This window comes from Mesoplodon densirostris, chromosome 2 (assembly GCF_025265405.1).
Source record: "Mesoplodon densirostris isolate mMesDen1 chromosome 2, mMesDen1 primary haplotype, whole genome shotgun sequence".
Lineage (NCBI taxonomy): Eukaryota > Metazoa > Chordata > Mammalia > Artiodactyla > Ziphiidae > Mesoplodon > Mesoplodon densirostris.
In genome coordinates, this window is record NC_082662.1 from 17643450 (window position 1) to 17665474 (window position 22025).

The 22025-nt window shown below is 58.1% G+C and overlaps 1 protein-coding gene across 1 annotated transcript; it reads right to left on the reverse strand.

Annotated features, from left to right (window-relative positions):
- Nucleotides 1-243: 243 nt before the first annotated feature.
- RAP1GAP (RAP1 GTPase activating protein) lies at nt 244-21395 on the reverse strand. Its single transcript, XM_060080616.1, is given in 21 exon segments — nt 244-296; nt 1287-1368; nt 1371-1410; nt 3014-3127; nt 4088-4197; nt 4990-5244; nt 7182-7313; nt 9147-9284; nt 9712-9798; nt 10406-10477; nt 10943-11098; nt 12266-12395; nt 12529-12629; nt 12839-12922; nt 14021-14074; nt 14445-14523; nt 14783-14886; nt 18337-18522; nt 19009-19047; nt 20302-20349; nt 21363-21395. Coding segments are annotated over 21 exon segments (2082 nt in total). The 5' UTR covers nt 21381-21395.
- Between the last annotated feature and the right edge of the window lie 630 nt (nt 21396-22025).

The window sequence follows — 22025 nt, forward strand, 5'->3', positions numbered from 1 at the left end:
AAGGCCTTTCTGGAAACCACCAGCCCTCCAAGCCACCAACCACCCTAGGCTGGATAATGACCAGCCCACCGTCCCCGTGTCAGGGGCAGTCCCATCACACACCCACCACCTGGGGCCTGAGAACTGCTTTTGACCCTCTGTGCCCAGCCTTGTCCCCGGCCCACCACAAGACTGGCCCCTGCCTGGCCAGTACCTGGGGAGCTGCCCCCACTTGTGGTGCTGACACTGTCCTCCAGCCACGTGCTATAGATGAAGGAGTCCCGCTTGTGGGGCGTCCCGGAGGACGAGACACTCTCCTGGGGATGGGGGAGGAGAGAAAGAGGGAGGTTAGCCCTTGGCCATGGCACTGGCTTGGCTCCCCTCTCCCCTCCTCACCACCCCCTCGCCGCTGCAATCCACCCCCCCCCCACCCTTGCCCCTCTGCAAAGAGGATGAAGGCCCAGCAGTGTCTGCCCCAGGGGGGACCAAAGGAGAACAGAGTGGGAACAGACACGGACCCAGGCGCGCGCGGGCACACGCACACGTGCACTCCCATTCATTCATTCCGCAAACATGTATTGATGTTCTCGTAAGCCAAGCCACCGAGAGAAACCAGGAAAGGTCCCAGCCCCCCGAGAGCTTGAAGTTGAGAGGAGAGACAGGCTGTGAAGAGACTAGTACAAGCCCCACAGGGCAAGGCCTTGGTCTGCACTGTCCCCTCTGCCCATGCAGGGCCTGGCATGGGGCGTGGCAAGGAACAGCGCTCGCCGAAGGACTGTTGAGTGAAGCATGACAGACAGGTTCCAAGGACAGAGCCCAGGGTCTATGAGAGTGTAAAGGGGGCTCCTAACCTACCCTGGGACCAGGAAGGCAGGCTTTCAGGAGGAGGTGATATGAGGCTGAGCTGAGGAGGATGAATACGAGTCAGTCAGACAAAGTGGGAAGGAGGAAGCAGGCAGTGCTCCAGACAGAGGAAATGGCATGTGCGAAGGCCCAGAAGTAGAGTAAAGCCTGGCTGGTTTGGGGACTGCAGAGGAGGGCAGAATGGCTGAGGTGGTAAGAGACGAGGCTGGGGAGGGAGGGGCTAGATTTTCAATGAACTCAGAGATTGGGCTGTGGGGGGTACTGGGGAGCCATGGAAGGCTTTAGAGTAAGAGAAGGTCAGTCTGCATTACTCCTTTGGGCTGAGTCCCTTGATCACAACTCAACCACACCCAGCCTCATGCTTCAACCCAGAGCATCTCCAGGGACCAAAGAGTACCCCCTTCAGGCCGTTGTGGGGCACCTCCCCTCCCTGGGCCTCTCACCAGGCCTGTATCGTCCCCGTCCACACCCTCTGTTTCCTCCACGACGCTGGCGAAGCTGCTGGCACTGGACGAGGAGCGGGAGAAGTCCTTCAGCACTTCTGCTCTCTGAGCTGCTGTCTCCGCTCTGCCACAGACAGCGTCCTATCAGCCAGCATCCACACTGGGCACCTCCTGGGCCAAGACCCCATGCCCCTGCCCTCCCGGCCCAGGGCGGCCCAGCCTGCAGCCAGCCAAGGGCCTTTTTGGCTTCTTATAGCTCCCTGGGGCTCTGAGCCTCCCCGATGCCACTGTCCTTCCTAACACGCGGATCCTATCATGCCCTCCCCTGCTCAATACCCTCTCCTGGATCCCCACTGCCCCAGATAAAGTCCAATTTCCTCGGCTGGATGTTCAATCGTAACTATTAACAACAATACTGTCATCTAGTGCAGGTTTGCTCTGTGCCAGGCACTGTTCTAAGTGCTTTTACCCTAGTTATCTCATTGCTATCATTATTAGACCCATCTTACAGAGGAGCGGACACCGAGGCACAGAGAAGATGGGCACACAGCCCGAGGTCACACAGCCACAGGATGGGCACACAGCCCAAGGTCACGCAGCCACAGGTGGGAGAACCGGTAGGACCCAGGCCTTCCAACTCCACAGTCTACTCTCTTTTAACTCTCTCACAATTTTGTCCCATGCTCAGGGCCTTTGTGTCTCCTACCTGGAGTCTCACTCCTTCCCTCAAATCCCAAAAAGTAAATTCACCTTTCAAAAACCAGCCAGGGGTCGCCTACTCAAGGAGGCCCTCTCTGATTCTTCTTTGCTGTGGGAATGACCCTCTCTGCTCAGCTTTGTCTCTCCCTGTCCCTGTGGCCCTTTCCTGCTTCTCTGTTCACCCGTCTGACTCTTCAGCCCAGGCCGGGTCCTCTCAACAGCCCCCTCACCCGCCGCAGCCAACACAGAAGGGGCTCAGCCAACAAGCACTGAACAGAGGGGCAGCCTCCTGGCTGGCCTCCCTGAGTCTGCTCCTGCCTCCACCCTCAGAGCCTTCGCATGCTGACCACAGTCAGCTTGTTAAAGCACCACTACTCCTCTTAACTAAAATCTTCCAAAGCCTCCTTGCCAGTCTCAAAGTCCTCACATGGCCTTCAAAGCCGTGACCTAGCCCCCACCCACCTCTCCAACCTCATCCCCTCTGCTACCGGTGTCCGCTTGGGCCCAGCCTCACTCATTCAGCTCCAACTGCACCAAGTATGCCTCAGGGCCTTTGCACTTGCCGTGTTTCTTACCTGAAACCCTCTTCCCTCTGCCATGCCACTGTAAGTCAGACCTAACAGGGCTGACTCCTCACTCAGCTCCCAATTCAAACCCCACCCCTTGGTAGATGTCTTCCCTGAACACCCACCTAACGCCCCACCCCCACCCATTCTTCATCATATCCTCTGCTTTATCTTTCTATCATCACTATCTGGAAGTAGCTTATTAGGTTATGTTAGGTTGGACTGTCAGCGCCACGAGGCAGGGGCCGTGTATGTCCAGCTCACTGCTGTCTTGCAGAGCTTGGCACGCACAAAGTGCTCAGCGGGTGTGTGTCAAAGGAGGACCTGGGAGAGTAGTCAGGCCCCCTGCCGCTGTGGTGTGGCTGTGTCAACACTCCTGGCAGGCCTGGGCCCAGACAGGGGGTAGAAAGAATGGGCCCGCCACACCCAAGCCCCCCGGCTCAGCATGCCCCAAGCCCCAACCTGTTTTTGGTCGTGGGCATCTCTGGGGAGCTCTGAGTGGATGAGTTCTCCGACTTGGGCTCCTGTGAGACGTGCCCGCTGTCTGGAGTCTTCTGGCCAGCCGGGGGGCTCTCCCTGCGGGGCACATGGGGGCAGCGGGGGGATTCAGCACCAGGCCTGGCATCAAGGGTAGAAGGAGGCCCAGGTGGTGAGGGGAGGTCATGGGTGCCTCCTGCCTCGTACCCACACCCCACATCCTCAGGGGCCAGCCCCAGAGCAGTCCCTGCAGCTCCTGGGCTGGCCTGGCCGAGGAGGGGGCAGGTGCTGTGGGAGCACCTACTTAAGACCCCGTTATGGATAAGGAAACTGGAGTCCAGAGATGGGAAGGAACCTGCTCAGGGACATGCAGCTAGGACATGGCGAAGCCAAGACTCGAACCCTGGATTCATGGGATTCTGGGCTCTCTTGCCTTCGAGGACAGTGCCAGCTCCACTCCTGAGGCCTCAGTGCACCTGCTCCCTGCTTCACATGCACTGCACACACCCTCGCAGCAGCACCATGCCGTTGGTTGTGTTCTTATCCCCATTTTTCAGATTGGGACAGTGAGGCTCAGAGAGGTACAGTGACTTTCCCAAGGTCACACAGCCCCAGTGTGGTGGAGACAGGACTCACCCCCAGGAACTCTGCTTCCTGGAGGCTCCCTGCTGGTAATACAGTGTGCTGTCCACACCCCGCCCACACAGATGCACTTACAGACCTCCATGGACCAGGCCTCAAATCCCAGCTCTGCCCCTCACCAGCTGTGTGACCTGGGCAGGCCCCTGACCCCTTGACCTGTGGCTCCTTGATGTGCAAGGTGTGACCCCTTGGAAGCCGGCAGAGCTGGGACTGGATGATAGGGCTTCATGTTAGGTGACGAGCTGGCCGTGGTGCCTGACGCAGAGCAGGGACTTGACCATGTAGCTGTCACCGGTGGGGACAGAGGGGGAGAAGGGTGGGAGCTCCCTCTTGCCTGCTGTGCTTTGCCACTGACAGGGGGTCAGGGGGAGCCAGAGGAGACGCAGGACGCCATCCTACCCCCTCTGCTGCACCCACCTTTTCTCCTGCACCTCCTGTATGTTCTCAATGCCGATGGCACTGCTGCGGCGTGAGCCGAACGGGCCCGACTTCTTCCTGGTGGGGCTCTTTCCAGGGACAATCAGTGACTGCGGGGAGAGGTCCCAACTCAGTACCCACCTGCTCCAGGAGCCCCCGTGCCCCCCACATGCCACCCTGGGGCCCTGCTGCCCAGGCCCTGAAGCAGAGACAACGAGCAAGAAAAATGAGAGAACTGTCCATCTCCAGAGAGAGCCGTCCTAATTTACAGATAAGGAAACAGGCCCAGAGAGGGCCAAGGCCCCCCTGAGGTCACACAGCAGGTCTGGACCCAGCATCTTAGTGCAGGAGAAGAGCAGAAGCCTGAGGGAGCTGGGCAGCCGCTCTGGGCTGGGATTGGAGGAGGCCAAGTCCTCGGAATGACTGCTGCCTTTGCCCCCGGGACTTCACGGGACCTGCAGCCTACGGGCAGTGGGGAGAGAGTGGGTGAGGCAACCCAAGCCCCTGCCCCCTGCTACACCTCGGAATCTCCAAACTGGCTGGGGGAGGTTCTGGCCCAGCAGTTGAAAGACGCCCCCCAGCCCAGTTTACACATACACTATGGTGGGATGCCCCAGGCACCAGAAGCATGTCCCCCATTTCTCTGGGGAGGCGGGAAAGTGGGCCCCATGGAGGCACAGATGGGCAGAAACCCCCAGGCCAGTTCACGGTCGGGACAGGGAGTTAGGGCAGAGGAGGGCGATGGCGCTCCATGCAGAACCGGCGATATTGGGGGACGTGCAGCTGGACAGAGGGTCTTTAGGTACCAGATCCTAAAGGCAGGGACTGGGCCAGAGTCCCAGGGGTCACGGCAGGGCCAGAGCCCCTGGTGGCGGGGGGGACACTGGCACTGGCACAGGTGCCAGGCCCCAAAGCAGGTGCTGAGTGCCATCAGAGCTGCTGGCACTCCATCCTGCCAGCCCTCGGGCCTGTCCCGGGGGGAGGGGGGCAACGTCCCCAATATGGCCTCCGTCCTGAGAGCGAGCAGAGAACAGCGCGTGCAGGCAGCCTCCAGAGACGGCGGCCCCGCGGACGACAACCTCTTCCACGGTTCCTATGCCTATGGCACTGCCCCGGCGTCCGAATCTACTTGCACTTTTCCCAGGAATAAGCAATGACTGGCAAGCAGCAGAGGGTGGGAGCAGAGAGAGAGAGAGAGACAGGTATAGAGAGAGTCAGAGAGAGAGAGATGGCGGGAGGGGGAGGCACGGAGAAACGAGACAGGGAAAGGAGGGAAAGACAGACAGACACAGACAGACAGGGACAAAGAAGAGAGTGGGGCAGGGGATTGAGAGAGACAAGGCCGGGGAAGGGAAGGAGAGAAGAGGTGGGAGGAGACACAGAGAGAACAGAGGAGAGAGATTGACAAACAGTCACATGAGAAGGGGTGCAGAGTTAAACACAGACAGACAGACACAGAGACGGACCCGGGGAGCAAGACGGACAGAGACGGAGAGGGAGGGGCAGGCACAAAGGAAAAATCAAGGGCGAAAACAGTTCGAAAGAGGAGAGGGAGTAAAAAGACAGGTGCAAGAGGACAGAATACACAAGCGCAAGAAGGTGGAGGGAGGCAGGGGGTGGAGGAAGGGAAGAGAGAAAGGGAAGAGGAAAACAAGCAAAGAGGAGAGAGTGGAAGGAAAAGGAAGCAACATGAAGAGAGGGGACAGTTGTGCAAAAACAAAAACAGAAATGGGTCTGGTTACTGCCACGGTGGGTGCTGCTGGTCTGGCCCTGTCCCTGGGGCCCCTCTACAGCCACCCACAGGAGGCTGGGCCACTCTGGTGGGGAAGGAAGGGAGTGGCTAGTGAATTGGGGTTGGAGGAGGGTGGGCCTGCTTCTCCAGTGACAGTGGGCTTGGTGACTGCTGGAACACAGAGGACTCACCCTGCTTCCCTGGCCAGGTCAGCCCATGGGGCAGGGGTGGGGTGGAGGGGGTCCCTCCTGCCACAGGACACAGCCTCACAGCACTGAGCACAGGGCTTGCTTGGCATGCAGCAGTCAGTCAGTAAATGATGGGTGGGTGGGTGGATGGATGGATGGATGGACAGACGGATGGATGGAAGGAAGGAAGGAAGGATGGATGGGGAAGGGGCAGCAGAGCGGTAGGTGCAGTGCTGGGGGGTGACCACTGGGCAGCAGAAAGCAGACTGGCCCACAATTGAGGGCCTCATTCATCCTCTGTGCCCAGCACACCCCCTGAGTATTAGTAGCAGAATCCCACAGAGCCTGGCAGACAGTAAGTAATCACACAGTAGGTGCTCACTCAGGAGAGGCTCACACAGAAGTCCAGGTCCTGACACACAATAGGTGGGCACAACCACAGAGGCCCTGGCACATAATGGGTGCTCACACAGCTCATCTCCTGACACAGAGAAGGTATTCACTGATATCCAGGGCTTATCACAGCAGTCCATTTCCTGACACATGGTGGATTCTCATACAGCAGCTCAGGGCTGGGCACACAGCAGCCACTTACAGAGTTAGGTCCACGCAGTAGCCCAGGATCTGACATACAATAGGGGCTCACAGAATCTCAGGGCCAGGCCCACAGTAGATGCTCACAAGATACATGTCCACACAGCAACCGGGTCCTAGTACACAGTAGGTGCTCACATGGCAGCCCAAGTCTGGACACACAGCGGTACCCACCAGCATCTCAGAGCCAGGCATACAGCAGATGCTCACACAGAAATCCAGGTCCTGACACACAGTGCGTGCCCACAGCCTGACACACAATAGGTGCTCCCAGAAACTCAAGGCTTGACAGGAGGTGTCCATACAGCAGCCCAATCCCCAGCATATGACAGACAGTAGGTGCTTCATAAGGAATGTGACACAGAAGCTGCCCCAGAACAGACACAGCTGAATAAGGGGCCAGGAGGTGGGGTGGGCCGAGGAGCTGGGGAGGGGGATGCAGGCTCTCAGCATCCCAGTGTCACAGCTTGGGCACCTGACCCCGTGGAGGGCAGTGGCTAGACCTAGCCTAGAGCCCAGGATGAGCCCTCGGACAGCAGGGCAGCGGGGGGAGGCGGGGCCCCTGGGGGAGGGCACTCACTATTCCAGCCGCCTTGGCCAGGTCCGGGTTGTTGGGCGCAAAGCTCCCGCTGTGGCTGGTGGACACGGTGTTGGGCTTCTTGTTGCTCAGCCCCATGGCATCCATGGACTGGCTGCGGCTCCGGATGACCCGCTGTGAAGGTGGCAGTAGGGGTTTCGTAAGGCCCCACCCCCTCAGGGAAACCCAGGAGCCACTGACGCCAATCTCGGTAACCCCAGGAAGTCCCTTCCCATGAGACCACACAAGAGTCAGGACCTGTACATGTGCCAGGGGTATTGTGGGCCTTGACTCTGCCACCAATTTGCTGGGTCACCTTGGGCAAGCCACTCCACACCTCTGAGCCTCTGAGCCTCATGACCTGTTGTGCAGTTGTTGTAAAGACCGCAGAAGACACTGGGTCATGAGCAAAAGCGTGCACAGAGAGACCTCCAGAAACCCCAATTCCCTCCTTTTAGCGTCTCTTAGGGCTTGCTTTCTTCCTTGCTTTTCTTCCCTCCTCCCTCCCTCCCTTCCTTGCTTTTTTCAGTCAATCTGCGCTGAATGCTCACTTCAGGGCCGGGTACTTTCCATTCGCTCTCACTCAATCCGCCCCAGGAAGCAGGCACTGCCACCAAGCCCATTCTACACGTGATGAAACTGAAGCAGAGGTGGGTCTGGAACCCAGATGCCAAACCCAAACCCTTGACCGTGGGCTGCGCTGCCTCTAAGAAAGTCTGTAACTTAAGCCCGGTCCACCATCCAGCACTCACCAGATGTGGGATCACTGGAGCCCCCCCTCAGAGAAGACGCCCCAGGTCCGTGTTCCTCCCACCCACTCCCTGTCTCCAGTGAGCAGAGGCAGGGCTCTCTTCAAGCCTCTTTCTCAAAGACGTTCTGTTCGCCTCAGCCCAAGGCAGGCCTGGGCAGCTGGGCTAATCCTCTCATGCAAACCCACACCTCTAGCTTTGTGGCCTGCCCTGGGGTAAAGGTGAGGCCCCGCCAGCCTGCTGGGCACCTGGAGGATGGGCAGTCCTCCTCCTGTGGGTGGAGGACACAGTGGCAAAGAGGCCACCGCCTGGGGACCTGCAGCCTGGGGGAGTCCAGGCCCTGTGGGGGGAAGAGGAACTCTCTCCGCCTCTGCCTCTCACTTTGGATGATAGTTGCTGAGGTAGATGGGCAGGGCTTTGCATTTTCCTTCTTAACTTAGATTACACTGATCTAACTGCTTCACAAATAATTCTCAACAGTTGTATGAGGTAAGTTGCCATTACCCTAAACAACAGATAAAAAAACCTGAGGCTCAGAGAATGCTCAAGCTGGTAAGTGGCAGAGTTGGGATTTGAACCCAGGGTGTCTATGCTCTTAACACTAAGCTAAACCAGAGATAGCCAGGGTGGGGCACACGGCCTAAGGTCATGCAGACCAGGTCCCTCTCCTATAGCCCCTCGTTCACCTCCCTCCCCTGACCTCTGTTTCTTTCTCTGGGTCAGGACAGAGGCTTCCTCCTCTCTTCTCTGCCTGCTGACCTGGGAGCCACCACCCTTGGCACCAGAGGGCTCCAACCTTCAGCACAGCTCCCAGGCAGACTCCGCCCCCAAGCTTAGCCCCGCCTCCAACCATCAACTCCTCCCCCAGCCAGAGCCCACCTTACAACTCCCAACCGCAGCTCTACCCCAGGCCAAGACCACACACCCCCCAAGTCTAAGCCCACCCTAAAGCCCAGGTCCACCCAGAGGCTCACCATCACCCAGACTCTACCCCAGGTGCGTGCCCACCTAGCCCGAGCTCACGCCTATTAACTCCACCCCTGACTCCACCCTGAGCCACGCCCCCACCCGACTCCACCTCCAACGTGAGCTCACCTCTAGCCACACCCCCACACCTTGTCGCTAAGGGCATCCCCCGACTCTAGCCCGACCACGTGCCCAGATTCCTAGCCAACCACATCCGTCCCCCTCCGCACCCAGGTAGACCCCTGCTCTTCACCTTGAAGGACTCGAAGAAGCCACCGCCCCCGCCGCCGTTCTCCATCTTGTCCTCGTCTCCACCCAGGCCCATCATGGACTGGCTGTGGATGTGCAGTTCCTCATAGAGCGTCTCCAGGAGGGCGGCCCGTGTCCGCTCCTGAGGGCCAGGCCGGGGCCGTTAGGAGAGACCCCAGGGATCAGCCCTTCCCACATTTGCAATCGCGGCCACCTTCTCTGAGTGGGAAGTGGGCCTGGGCTCCAGAAGCCTAGACGGCTTCCCTCAGGCCCCTCCGCAGCACAGGCAGCCCCCAGGGCTCGACGTGGCCCCTCAAAGATCTGACCTCATGTCCCCACGCCCCTCCTCCACTGCGTCCTCTGTGGCAGCCCGCCTACCTCCAAGGCCCCTCCTGAGCATTCCTTACGAACCCTTACTTCCTCTCCCTTGACCCTGGTGCTGCTCATCTGTAAATCTGTCCTCCCCCAGGCAGCCTTCCCTAAGGCCAAGGTCTGAACATAACACTTCTCTCCCCAGGGGCTGAAATTCTAGGGGGTGGGGGGATTCAACCCCAAGAACCCATACTCACCTCCAGTTTGGCAAACTTCTCTGCCTTGTAGCAAGCATATTCAGCATTGATCAGTTTTGTCAGCAAAAATTCCTGGAACTCAGGCCCCTGGGAGCCCCCAGCGTGGAGAAGAGAAAGCGGGGGTCAGGCGAACACAGAGACAAGGGGCTGGGGCTCCGGAGCCACGCTCTGCTGGGGTCTGGGGGCTTCCCTCTTCACTCCCAGAAGGGCATCTCCTTGGGCTCAGCTCCCCAGCCCAGGCACCTGTGAGCCCTAGGCCCTTCATGGCTGCCCACCCCTCGGGAGAGCTGGGTTGGGGTCTCCCACTGCCTCAGTCTGGGGATTGGGGGGTGCTGAAGCCAAGGCTCAAAGTGAGGGCTCCTGAGAGGTGAGAGAGATGTGTGCCCCTCTCCCCAAGCATTTTAGAAGAAGGTTGAAATTGTCAAAAAGACAACAGAAGTGAGGAAAGGCCACAGAGTCTGCTCTACAACATGTAAAACAAGGATACAGTCTGTTCTGTGCCGTTGTAAAATAAAGTCAGTTTTTATCAAGATGAACAGAAAAGCCAGGCCCCAGCTGCTCAGTTAGGGGAGCCGGGCTGCCCTGGCACACAGTGGGGCTTCAGGACCTCGTCCAGCAGAATGTGCACCCTCTCAGCCCCCACCCATTTAGTCCTGCTCTGCCCACGACGGGGGGGCTGGGGGCTGCCCCTCACCTTCCTGAACACAGCAGGGTCCGGGAGGGGTGGCCCAAAGAAGGGCACGTCGTCTCTCGCGGTGACGGAGACCTGGAAGGGAGGGCAGCTGTCCCCATGGAGTCCCCACACCAGCCAGAAACCACTGATTCGCCTCCCTATCCTGCCCCGTGCTGGGCACAGGGCTGCCCCTTGGCGGGGGAGGTTCAGTGACTGCCGATCGGATGGGTGAACCCCAGGATTTCAGCTCCTCCATCCTTGGTCCTGAATTTGAGTGGTGGGAAGGAGTGGAGGGTCTCAGGAGTCATGAGGCTGGAGAGGGAGGAGGAGGCTAAAGGGCGGAGGAGGGTAACCAGCCTCTCTGAGGGGAGGGACTTCGGGGGGCAGCGAGGGCAGGATGGGACTCCTCCAGCATCAGAGCACGAGGGGGGCTCAGAGCCCTCCGGACGGTCCCCCTACCTACAGTTGGGAAAACTGAGGCTCAGAGAGGCCTCACAGTGAGTGAGAGTGGGGCTGGGATGGTGGCTGATGCCCTTGGGAAGCTCTGAGATCACCCACCTTGTACAGGGGGCCATCGGGGCCCCCGCTCTCGGCCTGCACCACCACGTAGGCGTGCAGAAAGTTGGACGCAATCATGTCCGGCACAAAGGGCGTGTTCTCGTCCTGGAAGACCACAGCCACGATGTCGTTCCCGATGTGCCGCTTCCGCTGCAACTGAGCACAGGCCACAGCCTTCACCACCCGGCCGGGGGCCCGCGAAGGGTGGGGAGGGTGCACAGGGCCACAGCCTTCACCACCTGCCCAGGGGCCCGCGAAGGGTGGGGAGGGTGCACAGGGCCACAGCCTTCACCACCTGGCCGGGGGCCCGCGAAGCGTGGGGAGGGTGCCCACAGAGGTGCGGGGGGCTTGGGGTAGGCAGAGGGCATGTCTAAGGAGTTGCTTCCCCCAAAAAAATGTGGGAGAAACTTGTCTTAAAATTATTTTCGTTTTCTTGGAATCCTGTGACAGATGAGAAAACTGAGGCCAAGACAGAAGTGACTTGCAAGGCCCTACAGTGAATTAGGGGACTTGAAGCCGGGGCTCTTGGTCCCCAGGCCCTACCTCTCACCCTCCTCCTGTCTAAATAGCCCAAACATGGGCCCCTCTTGAACAAATAAGTTCCACTCAATATATCTTTGTTGTTAAAATGAACAGAGAATCTATTAAAAGAAAATTAAAAGACATTAAAAATAAGGAATAAACGTTTCCATTTTTCTCACATGACCCCTGTATCCCCCTGTAGCCCTGGAGTGGGGGCATGGGGAAATAAGGAGGGCAGCCCTGCAGAAAGCTTAGGACAAGGTGACAAATTTCCAAGTTCAGCTCCAGGAACATGCCTTGCACTTCCTCATCACCAGGCCTTTGCAGAAGAGGGAAGCCATTCTTTCCCCCAGAATGCTCCTCCTCCCTCTCCTACCTCCTTTGCAGCCTAAAAGTCACTTCATCTTGAAAGCTTTGCCTGACTCCCACCTCTGCCCAGTCTACGTGCCCCCATGTGACCTGACAATACCCTTCATTTCCTGTAAAAATACTCGCATTTACTGAGCTCCTGCTATGTACCAGATACTGTTCTAGCCACTCTGGGTGCATACCCTCGCTTATGCTCACCTATAAGGAAGGTGCCATTATTATCCCCATTTCACAGATGTGGAAACTGAGGCTTTCACAACATCGTAGTAGCTTGTCACCTTGCCCCAACTAGAGGCCACAAATTGGGGGACTAGATCATTTCCATCTCTCTATCCCAGGGCCCACTGAGTCTGGTGTGGTGGACACTGAATGGATAGGTAAATGGGGGACAGGAGGACAGGTGGGAAGCAGGTGGGTGGGTGCCCAGGCTACCTGCTGGGCGTCCCCTTCTGTGTAGGGCAGCTTGGTGGACACGTGAAACATGATCTCCTTGTTGCGGAAGTTGCAGTACACAGACTCGGTTCCCGTCTGCCCGTGGGTCACGTCCAGGCCTCCTCGGAACCTGCCCCAGGCCCCCCAGGCCACGGCTCAGTCTCCAGCCCCAGCCAGGCCTCCGCGGGGCCAGGACGGGGGCTCCCTCCCTGCCCAAGGGCATGGGTCGGATTATCCTCTGCTTGTCCCACCCCAATGCTCACCCCTTAAAGTCCTGCAGTTTGACCTTCTGGCCAAGGAATTCGAGGAACTCCACGAAGGCGGGGCTCTCCTCGTTGGTGCTGAAGAGTTCTTCCTCGGAGGTCTAGGGATGCACAGAGGGCAGAGGTCATCGAGCTGGGCCTCCTACCCACCTACTCACACCCAGGAAAGCTGGAAGGGGGACCTCTGGCAGCTCCTGAGCTCCTGGGAAACTGAGTCCCTGGGCAGGTGCTCTCCCTGGCAAAGGTCTGAGGTCCCAGGTACACGGCCAGATGTGGGGGGGGGGGGGCAGGGAGGAGGAGGTGAGCACACCTGCCCAAGCTTCTGATAAATGACTCCGAACTTGAAGTTATTGCTGATGACATGCTCGTCGAAGGTGACAATGAGGCGGGAGGCCTGCGGGGACAGGATGATGGGTGAAACGTGCTGCTTTTACAAGTTGCCGTTTATTGCTCTATGTGCCAAGCACTGTGCCAGGCACTCCACATGCATCCACTCATTTCCTCCTCAGAGCAAGCCCGTGAGGGAGGCACTCCCGCAGACTGCATCTCACGGATGAAGATCTCGACATTCCGAGACCTTAAGGAACTGACTTGCTAAGGTCAGCGGCTGGCAAATGGCAGAGCTGGGACTCGAACTCGGGTCTGTTGGATTCCAAAGGCTAAGCGCATTGCTCCTGAGTTCTGCTCATAAACTCCCGCCCCTACTCTGCTCTAACACCCAACTTGTTCCCCGGCTCTTCTGTAAAGCCACCTCATCGTTCTAGAACAGGCCGAGTCTCAACAGTGTGCTGTGGAGCCTTGAGCAAGTTCCCCTTCTCACCTTGGGCTTTCGGTAACTGAGAAGCAGGACCTGATTTCTGAGGCCCCTTCCTTCAGGGGAACTCTCCTGGACCACCCGCCCTTCAGCGACCTCACCTCACTCTGGAATTCAGTCAGAGCCACAGGCTGTATGTGTCTTTCAGGGCCCACCTCTTTCCAGAAACCCCCTGGCTCACTGAAGACAGAAGTCCCTCCCCTTTATCCCACATTGTCACAATGCCTCAAACCCAGCACCCAGCACCAGAGCTGGAAGTGCAGCTGCCGTCTGTGGGGTGGTACCTATGGAGGTGCCTGTGTTATTCTCTCTCCCCAGGTCCCCTCTGGGGTCAGAAGGCAAGACCAGTGGAGCCTTGGCTCAGGAGCACAGGTTACCCTTAGGAGGGCCCCTAAATGGCACTGAGAGTTCCCAGAGGTAAGGAAGGCTCGCCTCCAAGGAGGACAGCACGAGGTTCAAATGCAGGCTTCCTTATCTGCTGTGCATCCTCGGGTAAGGCACCAACCCTTTCTGGGCCTCTGGTTCCTCTTCCACAAACTGTGGACTTTGCAGGGTTATTGTGAGGTTTAAGTGAGAGAACATAGGAAAAATGCCCTGCACACAGCAGGTGCCCAATAAATGCTTGGCCCCCTAGTTACCCACCCACTCCCAGTGAGCAGGGCCCAGATCCAGCCATACCTTGGGGTAGAGCACAGGATAGAATCGATCCACATTCACGTCTTCGCACACCAGCTGCGGGAGCAGATAAGGGAGGGCCTGAGGGTGGGGCCTCTGGGCCTCCCTGGCCAAGGTCTGGGGGGAGGACAGTGGAGGACAAAGAGGGGACAACCAAGGCTGAAGGAGGCTCACTGTCACTCAGAATGGGGTACAGAGAACTGGAGCCCCTGTCTCCAAAAGGTGCTCTAAAGAGTGCCCAAAGCACACAGCCAGCACGTGGGCATCGTGGGAACACGTGAGCGGCAGGACCCTGGAGACAGGCCACAGCAGGCAGGCCAGGATCTGGGGCTAAAGATGAGGGTGTGCAAAGGCGAGGCTGCAGCCCAGCTCTGTGCCCACCTGGGGTGTCCACGGGGGGCTCAGCATGAAGGATCAGAGGCCTCACCTTTGCCATCTGGACCACGTTGGGGAACTCAGTGAGGCAGGAGATGGGGATGACGTCATGGTACGTCCGGCACTTGGTCCTGGGAGGAGAAGACCCATGCTGAGGGGCGAGGCAGTGCGAAAGGGAGGTGGGAGCCCCTCCACACCAAGTAAGACCAGAGAGGGCAGACCCCAGCGAGGTCCAGAGGTGATGAGGCGGTCAGGCCTGGCTTGGGCACTAACTTGCGGTGCAACCTCAGGCAAATCCCTGGCCCTCTCTGGGTCTCAGTTAGAAGAGTGGGTAAAATAAGATGGGCTCTCAGATTCTGAGAGTCACAGGTCCCCTCACCCCACCCTCACCTGAGCAGCAGACGCAGGTGTTCCTGGTCCCCGATGACATCGTACTTGAGTGAGAAGACAAGGTGGCCCAGGGCGGTGTCCAGTGAGTAGTAATTAAAATGCTCCTGTGGTGGGAGGCGGGGGCCAGGGGAGAGGGTGAGGCTGAGCCTGAGGCTTCCAGAAACCAGACGAGAAAGCCAACTCACCCCCAGATGGGGGTCCTTCACCAGGCAGCAGTTGTCCGGGCTAACAGCACTGTCTGCCTCAGAGAGACCTGCATTCAAATCCCAGCTCTGCCACTTGCCAGCTGGGTAACCTGAGAAGGTCACCTCACCTTTCTGTGCCTCAGTTTCCTAGTCTATCAAATGGGAGTGAGGCCCACTACCTTGTGGGAGGGTGGCAGGCACTGAAAGAGACAGTGCCCGGTGCAGAGTAGGTGTTCTCTGAACGTCTGTATTAACCTTGGCTCTCTGGGTGTTCAGCAAAGTCAGGACCACATCTGTACCTGCATGGCTGTCTCCCAGCCCCCACCCCTCTCAGAGCTGGGCACACAGTAGGTGCTCAATAAAAATATGTCAACTTGTTAAAAATCAGACATTTTTTTCCATTTAGTATTAAACTATTTTTTGTTCACATTTTATAAAATGCCTCAACATTTGTAATATTATAAAATACAGTTCTTTTCCATTAACTTTTTGTTCTTAGCTCCTTGAAACAAGAAAAGTTAGGAATATGATTGTTCATATTCTTTTTTTTTAAACAAATAAACTTATTTATTTGTTTAAAAAAAAATGTCAACTGACTGATTGGTCAACTGATTGCTCTGTGGCCCCTGAAGCCAGGGCCCATGAGAATCAGGAAATGAAACATCTCATGAACACACTGGCCGGCTGACCGAACCGGTTCCTGTCCTCCTGCCTCACCTGGGGAAGACACAGGGTGGGGAAGAAATGCTCCCGAGGGCCCAGGGGAACTACAGCAGGGATGGCACCCCCAGAGAGGAGCTGGCAGTCTGGCACCTCCAGGTGGGGAAGCCCCAAAGCCAAGAGCCGGAAGTGCCAGATTTCACCCCACCTGGCCCTGGGTTTCCCCTGCCAGCCCGGCCCTGGGAATGAGGCTGGCTCCTCAGCCACACCCACCCCAGGAGTCATCGTGGAAGGAAGCCCCGTTTAAATACAAACAGCTATGCTCAAAGGATGGCAGGAGGAAAAAGATGTAGGGGCCAGGGGACATGTGCCACAAATCCACAGCTCAGGGGCAGTCTGCGGGGACCTGGGGCAGAGTGATGGAAACCCCCAAAGGCCTGGCACAATCTGCACAGAGGGAGTGGCAGGCACTGGGCAAGGAGGTCTGCACCCAAGTCCTCGGGGTGCGGAGTTTCCCCAGATCCCGCTGGCTGGGCCCAGAGAAGCCCAAGGAGAGTGGGCTCAGGGTCCCAGTGGGTCAATGACAAGGTCACCCTAACTTCCTCCCTCTGCCAGAACAGGGCGCACTGCTTCCCCAGCACCCCACCTGGAGCCGGGAATGGCCCGGCCTCTCTGCCAGCCCCTGGGGCCCCTCCTCTCTGTGCTGCCAGCCTGACCCTGGTCATCATGCCTCCTCTAAGACCCCCCAACCTGTACCTCTTCCAATCCTCCAGTGCCCAAGGCACCACCTTCATTCTACCACTCACCACTTCTTCAGCAAACTTTTCTGTGCACCAACTATATGCTAGGCCCACAAAGTCCCCCAGGCCCCACCACCTGCCAGACCCAATTAAGAGCCTCTGGACAGTGGGTTCTGGGGATGCAGGTCTCTCCCCACCCACAGGTGGAATCCCCTGCCCTGTTCTGAGTTTGTCCCCAGGCAATGGCTCCTGCATCTGAGCCTGCTGGTTTAGTCTCAGTCACCCTGTCCCCCCGCCTTAGCACCAATACCCACCAGCATCAGGCTAATGCCCTGGGCCCAGACTGAGCCCACACAGCTTCCCAACACCCCAAGGAGTCACCCCTCCTCCCAGCACCCACGAGTGCACGCACACACGCTAGAAACGTGACCCGTCCCTTAGTGTGTCTTAATGGAAGGTCAGCCAGAGTTATGTCCAGCTCCTAGCTCAGTAACTGTGTGAACTTAAGCAAGTTGCTTTATCTCTCTGAGCCTCAGTTTCCTTTTCTGCAAAAATTAGGATGATCCTGATCTCACAGAGTAATTATGAAGATGTAGTAATAACAGCTAACATTTACTGAGTACTTACTATGTGCCAAACATGGTTCTCGATGCTTTTATCATCCTCATTTTTACAGACGAGGAAACAGGCTCTGGAAGGTTAACTAACTTGCCCAAGGTCACACCATCAATAAACAGAAGAGTCAATAGGTACATCCAGGCCCACGAGACTCCAGAGCCCACGCTACATTCCACCACCTCGTTTGTAAACTGACACAGAGACAGCACTCGGCATGGAACGTGGCACGTACAAGGTCCCAGCGTGTGACCTCCCCTCCGGCTCCCACAGCCTCGCCCAATAGCTCCTGCCTGGAACGCCGCCGTCGTCATCGGGTGACACTAGGACAGGTCGTTACTTGGCAGGGTCCCGGCTCTGGGGCAGGTGGTGGGGCAGGGGTTGTACCAATCCAGGTCACACCATGGAATTACTGTCTTCCCCACCTCAAGCTGCCTGAGGGCACGGCCTGGGTCTGTTTTGTTTGCTGCTGTATACCTGGTGCCCAGAACAGGACCAGGCACACAGCTGGTGCTCATTATTTGTTCACCGACTGAGCCCTTTGTGCCGGACACTTTGTGCTGCACATCATTCTAAATGCCTCACAAACATCATCGCATTAAAGGCATGAGGTGGGTATCATCACCATCTCCGTTTTTACAGTTGAAGAACCAGAGGCAGGGGCTTCCCTGGTGGCACAGTGGTTAAGAATCCACGTGCCAATGCAGGGGACACGGGTTCGAGTCCTGGTCCGGGAAGATCCCACGTGCCACAGAGCAACTAAGCCCGTGCGCCACAACTACTGAGCCTGTGCTCTAGAGCCCACGAGCCACAACTACTGAGCCCGCGTGCCACAACTACTGAAGTCTATGCACCTAGAGCCTGTGCTCCACAATGAGAGAAGCCACCGCAATGAGAAGCCCGTGCACCGCAACGAAGAGCAGCCCCCGCCTGCTGCAACTAGAGAAAGCCCACACACAGCAATGAAGACCCAATGCAGCCAAAAATAAATAAAATAAATAAATGTATTAAAAACAAAAAACCAGTCTCCCCATCTTAAAAAAAAAAAAAAGAAAGAAAGAAAGAAACAGAGGCACAGAGAGGGTAAGTGACTTGCCTGATGTCCCAAGTAGTGACAGAGCCAGGATTCAAACCCTGGTAGAGTCTCTGTTAACCACTATGCCATAACACTGCCTTTTGCAATAAATGTTTGTTGACTGAATGAGTGAATCCACTACGCATGCTCCCTGGACTCTGCGACAGACAGCCCGCCCAGCCCACGGTTCCGCTCCCTCCCAGGCCCAGCCTCCCCCAGGGCTGGGCTGTGACCCACTCCCCACCCAGCCCAGCCCCCCAACACCAGCGGGCCACACACCTTGCCAAGAAAGTGCTTGCGGTAGATGCGGGCGGTGGGGTTGCATTCCAGCTTCACCTTGGCCGTGGGCGACTGCAGCGGCTCCATCTCCGGGATGCTGGTGATTTCGTGATTGGTGCCTTCAATCCAGTAGCCCCCAAACTGGGGCAGCAGGATGAGGGGGAAGGGCCCTTCTCGCCCCAGGACCTGAAGGAGGACTCAGCTGAGAGCCACCCACACTGCACACCACTGGGGGCCCCAAGACACCCCCCAATTCAGACCTGGAGCCACTTCTGCCATGGCTAAGGAGTACTAGGGGACAGCCCAGAGCCTATGTGGGTCCCAGGGCTCATATCCACCTCCTTCAAGGCACTTGCTCCAGCCCTTCTCCTCCCACTGCAGGCACAGACCCAGATGCACAGAGCCCCATGTCCCAGTCTCAAAGGATGGGAGTGCGGGGACAGGTAAAGCTGAGAGCATGACATTGGCCGAGAGGCTGGCATATTTGGCTCAGAGGCCTAAGGGTTCACATGGGCTCTGAAGTCTTGGGCTTGTAAACTGAGTCTCCAACACCCAGAGCAAGGCCTGTGGTCTGGCTCTTGATGAGGAGGAGGACCCGGGTGTCCAGACTCCCTGAGGGAGTGCCTCCTGGGCTCGGGATGGAGATGGGCTCATTGAGATCCAGTCGGTTACCTCGTGGACGCTCGGGTAGGGAATGTAGTCCTCCTCCGTCTGCAAAACACAAGCAGGGCAGAGGCCCAACTGGGGTGGGGTCCTTACCCTTTACTTCCAGCCTCCCCAGAACACCTGTTGTTCAGGCAGCACCCCCGGGCTGGGCTTGCGGATGGGGCTGCGTCCTCATCCCCCCATCCCATGTGGGCTGACCCCACGAGGCAGGGACTGAGGCAGGCTTAGCTCACTGAGTGCTGGCAGCCTCTTCTGGGTCTCCTGCCTGGGGAAAAGGAGGCTCACTGCATCCCCAGAAGAAACCTCTGGACCAGTGGTTCTCAGTGAATCAGAATGGCCTGGAGGGCTCATTAAACAGACTGCTTTGCCCCACCCCCAGAGTTTCTTATGCTGTGCGTCTGGGTGGAGCCCAAGAATTTATATGCCAACAAGCTCCCAGGTGATGCCGATGCTTCTGGTCTGAGGACCACACTTTGAGAAGCCCTGTTTCAGACAAAGCATCAGCCTTGTGCCCATGAACCCCACTTTAACCCTCATCCTTGTAGCCCTGGGTCCACTCCCCTAAGCCCAGCCACTGATATTCTTGGATTATTGGGGTCCCAAATCACCAACCATGGTACCATATGCCTACCTGGAGGGGCTATGCAGCTCCCACCCCAAGAAAATTCCGAGTCTAAAGAGCCTCCTCACGCCTCCTTTGGTCCCAAGCTTCCTGTTAGTCTCTTCATGAAGGTTGGGGGACAACGAGGCTACCCCTCCCCATCTCTCCGTCTCTCCCCCTCCCCCTCAGCAGTCCCAGGCAGGAGCTACGTGGAAAGGGGGAGCGTAAGCCTCCTGGGTCCTGGGTATGAGCCTTCCTGCAACTGCTGATCATAAGTGGCTTCAAGGAAAACCTTTTACAGCAGGCTATCGCGAGGGATGGGGCTTCGATTTTGAGATGGGGAAGCCTGCAGAGGCAGGGTGAGTTTACAGTGGTGCAGATGGGGTGAGGAGGAGCTGGAATGAAGGCCTATAGCAAGGGAGGGGCTCTCCACACCTTAGCCTCCTAGAGGGCAGGGGCTGGGTATACCCTGCTTCCCCCTTGGCCCCAGCACCAGCCCGCAGTTAAGACTACTTCACGAAAGGGGGGCGCAGATTCTCCTGGGCTGGCTGCTTGGCTGAGGCAGCACTTCCCCGACCCCTCGAGAGGGAGTCTGCCTCCCCCTTCCCGTCCCCTCCCATCCCCAAGCCCTTTGGAGAGCACTGCTCAGGAACCCAAAGGCCCCCAGAAGGGTGGAGTGGTTCCAGATTCAGACCTACTTTGAGGGGTGGTGGGAAGGAGCATCGCTGTTCATCCATCCTGCTTCCCTGCAAAGAGAAGGCAGCACATCCCATCACACCCTTCCCATGCTGCTGGAAGCAGCACCCCTTCCAGGTAGATGGTGCTGTGGAGGTGCTCCCAGGGCAGGGCGCTGGCCGCCGGGTTACTCAGGCCTCTGCAGGGCTGGCCCTCCTGGAGGGAACGGGGGCTGCGGGAGGCTGGCAGCAGCAGGGAGGGCTCGGGGCTCTGGTCACTGCTGGGAGTGGGGGCAGGGCCAGTGTGCACGCTTGTGTGTGAGCTGGGGAGGGAGGCCACTGCATCTACACAGATACGTGTTGTTGAGAGCAAGAGGGAGAGGGAGAGAGAAAGGAAGAGTGAGAGGGGGCGAGAGAGGGGGAGGGGGAGAGGTGGAGATGCAAAGACTAAGAGGGGCAGGGAAACAGGAAGATGGCAGGAGACGGGGTTTGGAGGGTGAACCGATAGCAGGAAAGCTCCCGAGGTTGGTTCAAGTCCCCCGGCCACCTCCCAACACACACCCAAGCGAAAAACACAGATGAGGGCCTGGAAGACCAGGGCTGGGGAGTGGAGGATGGGCAGGGGTCAGGCAGAGGGGGCGGGGGCTGCCCAGTTCCTTAACACCTCCCCGGACCTGCAGCCCAGCCTCTGGTTGCCCTGTGCCCTGGCATCTGTCCCTCCCCCCATTCCACACAGGGTCCTGCAGAGCCTGTGATGCCTCTTGGGAGATGGGGGATGGTATGTGCGGGGTGGGTTGAGGCACTGACCCCAGCAACCTACACAGGGATGGGAGCTGGAGAGACGCAAGCGGGGCCTGCGCCCTGGGTCAGTCAGGCAGCTGGGCGCTATCAGTCCCCATCCTCTCTTCCGACCCCAGACAAAGGGCTCTGGACAACACACTGCCAACATCTCCTCCTGGCACGGTCTGTGAGAGCTCCTGGCCCGTCCTCAGAGAGATGTAGGGCTGCAGATACAGCAAGGGACCCCCACCCCCAGTCCAGCCCCCTCTGTGGCTCCCCAGAACGGGCTCCAGAGCCCACCTCACCTGCATCTTTTCAATCATCTCAAACAGGTCTGTGTTCTGCAACAGAGATGGAGAGAGAAGGTCAGCACCAGGTAGTCCAGCTGATCCTGCAAGTCTCCGAGGAGTCTCCACCTGCCCCAGCCCTCCTGGTCCCCCAACTCTGACCAAACACCGTGGACCTGTCCAAGCAGCAAGAGGGATCGGAAGGGACATCATGGGATGGGGCTCTGTGCCACTGACTGGCAGAGTTTGACCAACTGCCTGGCGAAGTCTGCCCAGAGTCCAGCAGCCTCCCCAGGCAGCCCACCCCGCTCGGTCCCCTTCCCCAAAGGAGGAGGCTGCTGCCCCAGACAAAGAAGGTCGTGACCTTTGGGGAGAGACATCTCCCCTATGTCACTGCAAGACTGGCAGTGCCCGGATCGGCCCACGGACCCCTCAGAAGAGCCCCAGGTCCCAACTCCAGAGACGAGCCCAGCTGGGATCCTCAGGAGGGTGTGTGGTTCCACTCACCTCTGGAAGGAGGGCCCCATCCTCCCCCCCAAGCAGTGTGGGCTGGGCGTCTGTTGGGGGAGAGAATGCTGGGATGTCCCATTGGCCCAATATCTGTGTCTGAGTCCACACATTCCCCCTCCTCCCTCCTCCCTCCTCACACTCCAGCCAGCCTCTCCTGAGGCTAGCCAGGGC